The following is a 13,612-nucleotide window of genomic DNA, read 5'->3' on the forward strand; positions in this document are numbered from 1 at the left end:
AATTGATGGTTTATTTTCTGTCTCCTCTTTATGACGTGATGCCTACTCCTTCCCCTTCCCTCATCTATACGTTTTCCTGATGGGCCAGGAGAGTAAGGCAGCAACATTTTATTTGCTTATCCTGAAGATGTGAATTGAAATGGAGCCTTAAATTGTCTAATTCTGAATCTGTGAGTGGATCAATTAAAGGGGGAGCCTCCAAATGCTGAGTCAAAAGACCAGGCTAAAATGCTTCATTCTTACCACTATTCTGCAAAATTATAGTTTAATGGGGCAAAAATAATTGCATCTATGTTTCTAGCACATTTCATGAGTGCTTTGCCTCATGGATTTACCAGGATTTTAATCTAGTACAAAGCTCTCTTGGTTTTTCAGAAGATCCTCTTTATGGCTTGAGTTAAGTATGTTTTTATTAACAAAAACCTTTTGTGCATCTTCTAATATGGTGCCAGAGTGAAACAAATTGCACCTGGTGTTTTATTGGTGGTGGTTTGAGTTCAAGAAAAAAGGTAAGATAAAGAAAAAGCACATCGCAAAAGCAACAGAGGTTGTGTAACTCCATTAAATTATGTTTATGGGTTTACTTGTCAGAGTTTTGTAACAAAATGTTTTTTCTGGAGTCTGTTTATCAGTATTTGTTACTAATTAGTGCCTACAAATTACACTTTTATGGGAGTCATGTTCTTGCGGTCATCCTGGTGTCTTAATAAATCAGAGCTGTCATTGCTCACGTGCTTTGCTGTTGTTAGGTTTTGCTTGTGCTTTTCTTTCTGGTGCATCTCATAGTTCTCTCTCTTCCCCAAAGGTTTCCAACAACTGTGACTCCATTTCCGTGAATAGGAAGGAAATGAAAAGTAAAGTGGACACAATCGTGAACTTCACCCACCAGGTGGAAGTCACTGTCTGGGCGCCCTGACTCCCCTTGCAGATTGAGATCTCAGACACAGAGCTGAGCCAGATCAAGGGTTGGAGGATCCTGGTGGCCTCCAACAGAAGGTGAGGACCATACCACAGTGGGTTACAGTGGTCTGTGCTTGGGGTTCAGAAGAGTCTGACTTGGGACTCACTCACATTTTAGTATTAACACCTTCTAGAGTAGTTGTGAGGATTCAGTGAGATGATAGGTGTGCCTAGCATGGGGCCTGGCATTCGCTCAGCTGTTTTCCATCCCCATCACTCCTGTTCATTCTTGTGTTCCTCTTCCTTAGTTTCCCTGCTCATGTATATGGGTTATTTCTCATGGACACAATGCAGGGATTAAGACTGTGAGCTCTGGAGTGAGGCTGTCTGAGTTTTAAACCTTGGTTTTCCCACTTAAATCTCTGTGAACTTGTGGCTTCACGTGTCCATTCCTTAGTTTCTTTATCTGAATTGAGAATAGTATTACTGAAAAGTTGTCCCAAGAATTCAGTGTTGTGAAGCTTACTCCAGTAGACAGAATTCTAAAGATGAACTCCTTGCTCTCCAAGATTCCCATCACCAAACTCTGATCTTATAGGGTGGTGAGGGGACTTCACAGAAATAGCTACAAACAACTGATCAATGGAGAGTACTCTGGTGGGCCAGACCCATCAGATAAGCCATTTGAGAGCAGAACATTCTCCATAGCCAATAGCATAGTGGGAGGGACTTGAAGGCATGATCATTTGGACAGGGTGTTGCTGGCTTTGAGGATCAACTGAGCCACATTTCAAGGAGAGAGGGTGACAGTATTTAGGAGCTGGGAGTAGCCTGAGGATGCACACCACTCACAAAATGGGGCCCCAGTCCTTCAACAAAAGGATCCAAATAACCTGCAACAACCAGACAGATCCTAGAGGTGGGCTCTTCCCTCACATCTGCTCATCAGAGTCAAGGCCAGAAACAGGAGAGGAAAGGCCAAGGTTAGCCTGAGTGGCAACAGGGAAGGTGGTGATGGCAAAGTGTGAGAGGAGCATCCTGGGGAAATCACTCACTGCACAGACAAATGCAGGGCTGGTAGAAATCTAGACTTCAGAATGCTGCCACTAAGGGCCTGGAGGGAAGTGAGGAAGGCCGATTCTTGCTAGGAGGCCGTAGAGTGCTTAGCAGAGCTGGGTACTGCCGGTATGTGGAAAGCAAGTGAGGCGGGGTGTGACTGAGGAGGTGATGGGTGTGAACCTTGGAGTCTTCTTGCTACATATGATAAAATGCAAGAGGAGAGGTAAATGGAGGCAGGACTGTTAAAAAGGAAGAGGACCTGAGGATGTTGAAGTTTTTAGCATCACTAGATGGCCAGCTTTGGGAAAAGCAAGAGACTCCCTGTTGGAAAAGTGGGCCCTAGCAGAGGCCAAGGATGGGACTCAAGACTCTTCCCTGAAACGCGAAGGACAGGGCCAGAGCTGACTGCCTGTGTGGCTTCTTGAGTTTGGCCCACCCTCCACCTCTTCCAGGGCTGTGCATTCTGCCTTTTGGGCAAAACTAGCAGGGAAGGAGTGGGCACCCCATGGTGTCTGAAACAGATCACCTGGGCTCCAAGCCAAAGTTTTCATTAGAGCCAAAGCTCAGAAAAGCCCATCAGCACTTGTGCACTAAAACAGAACAAAGTTACTAAAACAGGTTTTAGTGGGATCCATGGTTTTCTGTCATAATATTCAGAATGTGGAGAAGACAATTGAAAATCACTTGTTATACCAAGCAGGGAGAAAAAAACAAAGCTCTCAGTGAGGAATTACAAATAGCCCCCAAACAAAACAAAACAAAAAAATTAGAAAATGTCAGCAAGCATGTGTACTCATCATAAAGAAGAAGATGTAAATCATAGGACTAAAAAAGAGAGTCACTCTCAGTGGGGCTGTCAGAGGATCAAGTCAGTGGAGGTCAGACATAAGAATTTACTCAATATGAGTAAGAGAGAAGTAGGTTGGGAACAAGCGAACAGAGCTTCAGGGACTTGTGAACAATGACAAAAGATCTAAAGTTCTGTAATTAGAATCTGAGGAGACAGGAAAGGGTATAGGGCTGAAAAAGTATTTGAAGAAATAGTGGCTGAAAACTTCCCAAATTTGACAAAAGTCACAGCTTATGGATTTGAAAAGTTGGGAAATCACAAAGGTGACAAATCCAAAGAAATCCATGCCAAGGCAAATCATAATTAAGCTTGTGAAACTTAGAAGACAAAGGAAGAATCTTAAAAACATCCAGATATTATATTAATTTGAATGAGGATGAATTTCTCACCTGAGACGAAGGAGGCCAGAAAGACGTGGCACATTTTTCCAATGGTGAAAGAAAAGAACTGTCAGTCCTGAATCTATATCTGGAAAAAGTATTCTTCAAGAATGAAGGGGAAATAAAGACATTCTTACATGAAGAGAGACAGAATTTATTTCCAGGAGACCTACCCTCAAAGAATGGCTGGCGGAGCTTCTCCAAAGAAAAAGAAAATGATAACTGAAAAAGATTTGGAACTTTGAAAAGGAAAAAAGAATAACAGAATCAGTGAAAATTAAATAGGCTAGAAGTCTTCCTGAATTCTTGAATTTCTTAAATTATATTTGACAGTCATATTTGGTTGAAACAAAAACTTAGGACCTCATCAATGTGGTGCTTAAAGCACATAGAGGAAGTCTTTAAAACAATTGTTTGTGAAAGCAGGGAGGCCAAGGAACCTAAATGGAATTAAGGTGCCTGCCTTCCAAGTGGTCAAACTTTGTTACCAGGCCAAAATAAGTTGTGCATGGAGGTTAAATTGCACACCCATGCATGCGTACAGGCACAAGTGACTCTAAAGTTGGTGAAATCTGAATTAGCTCTCTGTGTGCCAAGGCCAATTGCTTGGTTTTGGTATTGTCCTCTCATTACAAAGATAGTCACTTTGCAGTACTGGGTAATGAGTGTATGGGATCTCTCCATACTTTTTTTTCTTTCTGTGAATTTGTGATTATTTCAAAATTAAAAGTTAAAAGAATTAATAGAATACAGTTTATCTTAACCTAACAGAACTGTTTTGTTTTATAATTCAGAACTTCTAAAAGTTCACGTATTTACTGACAACTTTTATCATACTGCCACCTTTTAATGAAGTGTAAAATGTACTTTATAATGCACTTCTTTCAGTTTTATCCACTTAATTAAGGGTAACTTCTCATCACTAGCACAAAAAAGACAGCTGGTATCATTTATTATAAAATAAATTGTATCAAAAATTAATACAAAGAAAACAATGTTTTAAATTTCTGAGCAGATGCTGTCTCTCTGTGTGTCTTTGTTAAGTATCAGAACAGCATTTAAAGACTTTGTAGCACTGAACAGAAACAGTGCTGGTGATGTATTCTGATGGACTCAAAAATAGAATGGGAATGACTTTTCGGTATGTCACAATGTTTTTAATGCTGTGTCCCTTTCCCTCTGAAGGCATCTCTCTTACCCATAAAGATCTTTACTTCTCGCTTCAGGAAACTGGAATTGCTGATCACAGTGCTGGTTCAAGGAGGCAGATTGACCTATTATGGATAACACATATTTCAGAAATCAAATGGAACTGGATGCAAGCCTGCTAGTTAGCAGTTATCATGTGTTTTAGTCAGTTTGCGTCACTGAGATCAGAAGACCTAAGAAGAACAACATAGAGAATGACAAGTGTATTTCAGCTCATGGTATCAGAGGTTCAGTCCATGGTCAGCTGACTCCATAGCTCTGGGCCAGGGGTGAGGCAGACCATCATGTCCGAAGGGCAGGGAGGAAGAAAGCAGCTCAGGACGTGGAAACCAGGAAGCAGAGAGAGCACCACCCTCAGCAGGGACAATATATAAACCCCTAAAGCCTACTCCCAGTGACCTGCCTCCTACAACTACACCCCACTGCCTACAGTTACTACCAGTTAATACATATCAGTGAATTAATAGGTCACAGGTCTCATAATCTGATTTTTTCACCTCTGAACATTCTTTCATCATTCTGTACATGAGCTTTTGGGAATGCCTCAGATCTAAACTGTAATACATGTGTTAACGACTGTGAGCCTTTTGTCACAGCCGCAGTAAAGATGAGGTTAGTTGTAGAGCCAGTGAGGATGCACACAGGGACAATCAGATTGGGCTTGGCCCTGCCTCTGCACATGATCAGTTACGTGGCCCCTTTCTTAACCACATGATCAGGATAGCAGTCCAACTTCAGTCTTCAGGTTTTGTGAGGAATAAATGAGTTAAACGTGTGGCTGTTGTAAAGTCAGCTGTCATCGTGGGGAGACTAGGCCCATAGTAGGTATAACAACAGTACATAGGAATTGCTGTCATTTCATCCCCTAATGTATTCCTCCTCACTGGTGGTCACAGACTAGGCAACAGCCATGAATCAAAGTCCTCTCCTATGAGGCCACAGGAGAGGTTCTTCTTTAGGGGAAGGTTCTGGAATTGCAGAACCAGAGGATTTCTCAGGGTGGGCTGTGGACAGATGGAGAGCATGTGCCAGGATTGGAGGAAGGGCCAGAGCCTTGGGTAAGGAAAGCAAAAGCCAGGATGGGTGAAAGGAGAGATCCACTCACAAGTAACCAGTAACACAAGCAGCTTTGCTCCCAGAGCACTACTTGTGGGTGAGGCAGGATGTGCCAGGGGAGAGCGCTCTGGCACCCCAAGGGCCTAAGCAGGAGGAAGCTGCTTCTGTGGAGTCCACTGGCCCAGGCCAGTGAGGAGTGGGATATGAGAGGAGGCCAAGCCCATTGGCTCCTGGTTTATCTTTGCAATTCCTAAGGGGCTTTCCCAGTGTCTTCACACCTTGATGTCCTTGGTCCTTGATCTTTATACTCCCAAAGGGGAGGAACAGGCAGCCATTCTTATTTTCATTTCCAGCATGAGGTACCTGAGCCCATGGGAGAGGAGAGCACCTGGCTCAAGGCCCAACAGGGAGTGCAAACAGGAATCCAGACAGCTCCTCTGTCTCAGGACCTCACATTTCTGCATCAGAAGCCACAGTCTTGCTTCATTTCCACATGGGGAATCGTATTTTGATGCCCAGTTTCCAGAAGGCAAAGAGCAGAGGCTCCATTTTTGCCTGTCTGGTTTGGAGTCTCCTGTGGCAGTGGACCAGGGAAGCCAGGGTGCAGTTGCTGTCCACCTTCTAAGTGTGAAGCAGCCTGTGTGGCTCACAGTGACTGCTGAAAAGGTATTGAATAAATTAACTGCTGAAAGTTGAGTGAATCAATGGATGAACAGATTTGACCTGAGAAAAGCCACTTTATTTCATTCTGCACCATCACCTGGACTCTAAACCAGGGGCACATGACACTCCTTCCCAACAAGGACGCTGACTCTGTTGTGGTCTGTTTGTGTTCAGGCCCACCCGGGAGAGCGAAGACAAGGAGAAGGGGCAAGGCTGCTCCTTGTAGACCAGCATGCTCTGGTACGCGTCCTCACCCCGTTTGTGACCGAGTCATCTGACTTGGGTCAGCTGACCTACATGTTGGGCCCAGACTGGCAGTTTGACATCACTGACCTTGTGACAGAGTTCATGAAGGTGGAGGAGCCCAGAGTCACCTAGTTACAGGATGGCAGGACCCTGGTTGGTCGGGAGCTGGGAATCACCACTGTTCAGGTACAGGGGATTCATGTTTTGCCACCTCTCCAACACCAGTACTTGCTGATGATGCAGTCAAATGTTGCCATGGAGGGGTATGCACATGTGTGAGGGTGATTGTGGAAATGTGCGGATACCGAGTCTGCCTGTAACAGAATCATGAGAAGCAATAGAGTATTCACCAATTTAAATAACCTAAACACATTTTGTATTTTAGAGAGGGTTGAGAAAAATGTCTGATCTGTTTTTACCAGAGAAAGCTAAATGAAACACATAGTGTAAGTCACCCTTTTCCCAATATGACACTGTTTTTTTTTTTTTTAAATCTGTATTAGGAGGTGGTAGAACTTCTGAAAGCAAATTTCTCCTCAACCTTGACCTTTAACCATTTAGCTATATTATACCTTTAACAGTAGGCAAAGATTTTTTAAATCATGTATTTGGCTATAAATCACAAAGAATCCATAGTTAAAAGCTCTCTATTTTCATCATACTAATAGTAAAATAATTTCTGATTTTGGCAAGATTAAAAAAGAAAAAGTCACAGCTTGTTTTATTTTTGCAAATTTAAAATCTTACTGCTCATAGTTAAATATTTCTTATTTTAGGTGTTGCCAAAGTTAATTTTCGACAAAGTTGAATTAAAATGTAACATTCTATATTTGTGTCTATTTCTGTGTAATATATTACCACCAATTTAATATTTCAAGACAACAGTAGTTTATTAAGTTACATTCTGTGGGTACACAGTCCTGGTGGGTGGGCTGGTTTTATGCTCAGGGTTTCTAAGGCTGAGATCCAGGTGCTGGCTGGGCTTGGCCCTTAATCTTGGAGTTTTGGGAACTCATTGGCTTTTAATCTCATTCAGTTTCTTGGAAGAATTTAGCTCTCATATAGTTATAGCACTGAGATCACAGTTTCCTTACTGTCAGCCAGGTGTTGCCCTGTCCTCTAAGAGAACACCTCCATTCCTTCTCACATGGTCCCTCTCTCATCAGTAATGGCTGGATTCAGTCCTTCTCACACTTAGAATCTGAATTCTCCTGCTACCAGCTGGGGAATGCACTCTGCTGTTAAGGGTTCCTGTATAATTTGGGAGACCCTTGTTTTAGAGACAGCTATGCCATATAACAGTGTGATTGTAGAGTGTTTTCTCATTGTGTTTGAAGGTTAAGGTCAACATTTAGGGGGACTGTTCTAGAAATTGTGCCTTTGACATATTCCTGTCCCGGTTTCAGTCTCCCATTGCTGCACATTAGATGGTAAAGTGGTAGGAACGGCTCCTTAGGACATGACTATTCCCTGCCCCACTTTAACTGTTCATCCAGTTATCCCACAGTGGTCCACACAGTGATCATATTGTCCCATGACAGGCATCTAACCTGCCCATTGGAAGGGATGTGAGCAGGAGAAGAGGGCTGAGCACCATTTCCTTCAAAAGAATTGACCACAGGCCACTGCTTTCAAAGCCTGAATGTCGGTTGTTGGGAAAGCGCTACTCTTTGAGTGCTGAGTACCAAGGCAGGCAATTTGAGTTATTGCCTCTAACTTAAGCTTATCTCAGAAAATACACTGTTGTTATCATGGCATGAATCCCAAGAAAGGAAGTGGATTAAGGTGACCTTTATAAAACTCCTTCAAGTGCTAAGTTTAATTGGACAATGGCAGGATACCTACGTAAGCAGTCTTCCTATGTGCACTCTGTAGAGCACTGAAGAATCTCCCGAGGCCCCGGAAGCTCCAGGACTTGAAATTGTCCTGTGGGTAGAGACTGCGCTTTCTCACTTACTCCCCAGGTCCTCTCACCTCTCTCTGACTCCATCCTGGCTGAGAAAACAGTAATTGTCATGGATGACCGCGTCACCATCGTGGAGCTGGGCGTGCAGCTGGTGGCTGGCTTGTCCCTCTCCCTGCAGCCTCACAGGGTGGACCGAAGGGTCATCGTCTCCACAGTGGCTGCCCAGGATGTCCTCCAGGCCCCACAGCAGGTGAGAGCCTGGAGGCCTGTGCCCTGGTCCCTGGTCAGCTCCTCTCCAGGTTGTTTTGTCCTACACAGAGGGTCAGCAGGGTCTCGCAGCCCCTTGCTGTTCTTGGAGCTGCTCCCTGCATCTCCCCCAGCACATTGGGTCTAGGAAAGCGTGTAGAGACGGAGGCTCATTTCCTCTGCCATTTGTTCTCCAGCAGGATAAACTGTGGTAGGCACATTCTGCTGTTGGACTGTGAGCTGAGGGCCATGTTTTTTACCTTGGCCAAACCAAATGGGTAATTTTTGATGCTGCATCTTGCTAAGTTGCTGAGACTGGCCCTGAACTCATGATCCTCCTGCCTCAACCTCCTGGTTGGCTAGGATTACAGGTGTGCATTACTGTGCCTGGCTGTTGCAAATCATTTATAAATATAACCAAGGCAGTGGGCCATTCAAGCAGTCCAAGTTCAGAATCCATCGTTTACCAAGAAATTTACCAGAATGTGTTTTGCTTCATCAGCATTGGCTTCGTAATAAAGAAGGTTCAAAGCGATATTATCTTTAGCAGTAGCCTGATTAGTTGCACCTAAAATTGATTCAGATAAATTGCCTGATCTTTCAAAGTGTTTTTAGAAAGGTCAAAGTCAAATTCTTTGATATGGCATGCAGTAAATTAATTTACACTTTAGTGCATTCATGAAAGCTTATTATTTATTTCTCATACCAGTGGAGCTCCTGCAGATTATTGATGCCAGTTCAAGGCATGACAAGAACTGGTAAAGATTATAAAATGGAAGATTTTTTTCTACATATACTTGAAAGCGTTTATATAGGAAATCTTGCTTATGTTGTAAATTTGAAGGGAGCTGATCATGCTTTGATTTTGTTTCCCTCAGGAAGCCATAGTCAGTTCTTGGATTTTGTTCTGTGATGGCTCCATGACACCTTTAGACATTTATGATCCCAAGGATTTTTCCATAACTGTCTCATTATTGGATGAAATGGTGGTGTCTGTCCAGCCAAATTTGCAGTCCCAGTGGCCGGTTGTGGTTTCAGAGGGCGAAGGACAAGGTCCCCTGATAAAGTTGGAGATGATGATCAGCGAGCCTTGCCAGAAGACCAAGAGGAAGAGTGTTCTTGCTGTGGGTAAAGGAAGCGTCAAGGTCAGGTTTGCACCAGGCATCGAGGAGGAGCACTAAGGAGGCAGCAATGACATTGAGGGCGTGAACCTGGAATACAAAGATCACCTGAGCAACTCCATAGAGCGGGAAGGGAGCCAGGAGCGAGCAGTCCAGGAGTGGCTCCAGCGTGGGGGCCCTGCTGGCCCAGAGGACAGGATCAACAGGAGCTCAACCCTGCCGCTGCCTGGGGAAGAGAAGGACAAGAAGCTGCTCAAGAGTGGTGGTGCAGATGCCTTCACCAGCTTCCCCACCCAGGGGAAGTTTCCAGAATCCAGTAACCCTAGTGACCTTACAGTGGCCTCCAGGGGCTTGAGGGACTTGGAGATCAGCATGTACGCCCTGCTCTGTGACTTCTGCCTGGCCATCCTGGTCTTCCTGATCAATTGTGTGGCGTTTGCTTGGAAGTACAGACACAAAAGGCTTGCGGTGAGCGAGCAGGGCAACATCCCCCACTCCCACGACTGGGTCTGGCTTGGGAACGAGCTGCAGCTGTTGGAGAACCCAGTGGACATCATGCTCCCCTCAGAGGAGTGCACGACCATGATAGACAGGGGGCTGCAGTTCAAGGAGAGGAACTTCCTGCTGAACAGAGATTCCCAGAAGCCCTTCCACAGTCAGCTGCTCAGACCTTCTGACTATGTCTATGAGAAAGAGATGAAAAATGAACCTGTAAATTCTTCTGGCCCGAAGAGGAAGAGGGTCAAGTTTACTTCCTACACCACCATCCTCCCCGAGGATGGGGGCCCATACACCAACTCCATCCTGTTTGACAGTGATGACAGCATCAAGTGGGTCTGCCAGGACATGGGGCTGGGGGACTCACAGGACTTCAGAGACTATGGAAAGACTGGAGGACCAAATGTAAACTCCTTTCTTATGTTGTATTCACCTTTATGCCTTCTGTTTTCTGAACGGTGGAGCAGTGAGTCTGATCAGCAATAGGGTGACTTCACAAAGCTGAGTTCATGGAGGTCTGGAGGGAGCCCTTTCTAAGTATGTTTCAGAGGCCTGGAGAGTTACGTCAGCTGGGTTTTAAGCTGGGAAATGTCTCTAAAACAGCTACATGTAGGGACTGGAGGAATTCTAAGACACCAGTTTTGCTTACAGCCTAGTACCAGCTCAGTGCAGGTAGAGTAAACCTGACCCCACAGACTTTGTTAGTCATCTCATGGCAAATGGCTGTGTGTAGTGAGGAGAGATTTGGATGGTGATTTTCCTGTTCCTAGACCTTTTAAAGCACAGTGGGCAGGTACAGCCCGTGGCCTGGGTTTGGACACACATGAGAGGTGACTGAATGTAGCTATCCTTATTTGTTAGGAGCGCTGCTCAGTATTTTTATATACATTTCCACCTGCACCTGTTCCTTTCACCTCTGAATTTTTTTTTTTTTTTGAAACATGAAGAGCAGAAATTTCAGTCTTTGAGATCTGTGTGATTTACAAATGAGTTTTATTCCCTGGGATTTGCCACGTCACGTCATTTCCTGGGTCTCCATACAGGATGTCAGGTTTTTCAAGTTTTGAGCACTTCTTTCTTTAGTGACAGCATCTAAGAAGCTTATTCTCACTTTCTTTTTCCTACCTTTTGCTGTTGAACTTTCTTGTGTATGATTGGGACAGGGGTTTTGCTTAAAATGTTGATATCCAGTGAGGGAGGGTCATCTCTTTACATTTTTCTATGTGAAGTTTAAAACAACTTGGAGGAAAGTTGTGAACACATACATTTATTTTGTCCTCTGTTTGCTAAGAATCCTGGGGAGCTCCTGGAGTACACTGCTGAGGGCAGAAAGCCCCTAGGGAGCAGTGATTATTTAGGTTCTTTGTAGTCAACACAATGTACCATCCAAACTGAATCTAAAAGTAGAATCCATCTATATCTGCCCTGAAGGGAAATTGCCCAGGAAATAGCTTCCAATTAAACTTTCCATTTTACCAGAAAAAAAGAAAATTAAATGATGTTTCAAGTTAGCAATACATATAAATTATCCATACAATAACTATCTTCACAGGTGTGCATTTGTGGGAAAAGCAATGGGTTCCCCCCAGAATTCACAAAAATAAATGACTGTTCCAGAGCCCAAGAAGCAGCTATTATGAACAAACTATAGCTATTGAAAAATCAAAGTGCTAAGAAGAAAAAAAGTGATTCTTGTATAATTTTTAAATAAAAATATTTAGAATCAACATGAGTCATCATCTCAAAGCAAGAATTTCAGATTAGCAAAATGTGACATTTTAGTTATTAAGATGCTATAGGTGGAAAAGCAGACACTGGATTAATCTGTCTCATTATGAGTTAACTGAGCCATTTGCATCCCTAAGAAATGGAATTTGAAAGGCCCAAAGTAGGAGGCACATGCAGCAAGTCACTCTTACTCCCAGTGACTGACAACTGAGCTATTCAAAAGAGAATTGTTTTCATTCAATTGCTCTCTTATTTTAGATTCTCATGGATGGGAACTTGACAACTCAGCCTCTTCTAGCCATGAAGCAGCAGCCAGAAATTTCTCCTATATCTCTTGCATGCCACAGACAGGGCTGAAATTGCAGGTGGAATAGTGGTGACCTCAGAGGCTGGTATTGGATTGGTTTTATAAGTACTTAAAATGGCGCTTAGGAGCTGAAGCCAGGGATTGCAGACAGCTTCAACTTAATTGGAGAAAGAAGCAGAATACCCAGTCCTTAACTGCAAAAGGAGTTTGCAGGACAGCTGGCGCCTTTTAGGAAGAGCTCCCTGGTTAGCCAGTGGCCTTTCAGAGGGCTTAGTGGGAAGGTAGCACAGAACAACTCTGAGGACAGAAGAGAGTTCATGCCTGATGGACGCACAGCCAAGCTATCCAGGAAGTCTGGCTCCTTCTAGGAGACGTTTTCAATTCCATCTTCTTTTGGAGCTTCAATATCAAAGAAATAATGGAGGTCCTTTCTGAAAGTGAGGACTGTGAACTGAAGGGGAGGAGTTTATTCAGCAGGCTGCCTCCCAACCACTGGCACATCGAGACTTTGATGGGGGCATAGTTTGGGAGGAATTGCCATTGTCGTGGGGAACATCACTAAGGAACATACAAATTGGAGCCTTTCCTTAGGTGGGAACATGGGGCAGGGATGGAGAGCAAACAGGGAGTATTGGGTTGTGCCTGATCAGCCTAAATGGAGCTGGAAGCTGACCTTGATCCTGAAGAAGCTTCTGGTGGACAACACAGACTCACCCAGCATGAATCAGCACCCATATAGTCACCTGTGCTCCTTCACATTAGAGTTCAGTTAGTTCGACATGGAGGAAGTCAAATGGAAGGTCATGGGAAAGGGTCCCTTTTACCATATAATATCCACTCACAAACACACATACATATGTACATGTGTGTGTGCTTGAAGCTGAAGAGTCAAACGTAGACCATTTAGTGGGACTCAAGAGTGACAGTTGTTTTCAGATGTGGCATGGACACCTTTCTTTGAAGAATTTTATGCTCCTATTTACTGCAGAGTATAAACCATGGGTTAAATCACCTTGTTTTCCAGCTAGTCAGCCACAGCTGTTAAGCACTACACCTCAAGATACCTAAACCCAAACGGGAACAACATAAACTATTAAGCCTTGAACTCCAGTTTCCAGTCACCATGCTTTCACCTGGCTTCATTCTCTGGGTTTTCATGGTTGAGATATTCAGATCCTGGGGCTTGATGAATAACCTAGCCCCAGGTTGTCAAGCGCTGCCAAGTCCCCTTTTTCCCCATAAAGTGGCATGCTCAGACTCCTCCTGAGGGAGGAACCAGCAGGTGTTTAGAGAGGGCTGCAGGCTGTGGACATTGGTAGCAGGCAGGGAGCTTGAGATATGAGCTGAGGACTGTGTGGCTTGGAGCAGTTGAAGATGTGCAGCCACTGTCTCCAGGTCCTGGTGTTCCTCTATCAAGTTCAGAATACAGGGACCAAGAAGCAG

The 13,612-nt window shown here is 44.1% G+C and overlaps 1 protein-coding gene across 1 annotated transcript; it reads left to right on the top strand.

Moving 5' to 3' along the window:
• Positions 1–832: 832 nt before the first annotated feature.
• LOC143398718 (transmembrane protein 132B) lies at positions 833–11,631 on the top strand. Its single transcript, XM_077105180.1, is given in 6 exon segments — positions 833–996; positions 6,292–6,338; positions 6,341–6,549; positions 8,328–8,519; positions 9,394–10,517; positions 10,519–11,631. Coding segments are annotated over 6 exon segments (1,746 nt in total). The 5' UTR covers positions 833–847; the 3' UTR covers positions 10,544–11,631.
• The last annotated feature ends 1,981 nt before the right edge of the window (positions 11,632–13,612 follow it).

The sequence above is a fragment of the Callospermophilus lateralis genome, chromosome 1, assembly GCF_048772815.1.
Source record: "Callospermophilus lateralis isolate mCalLat2 chromosome 1, mCalLat2.hap1, whole genome shotgun sequence".
NCBI classification, from domain to species: Eukaryota; Metazoa; Chordata; class Mammalia; order Rodentia; family Sciuridae; genus Callospermophilus; species Callospermophilus lateralis.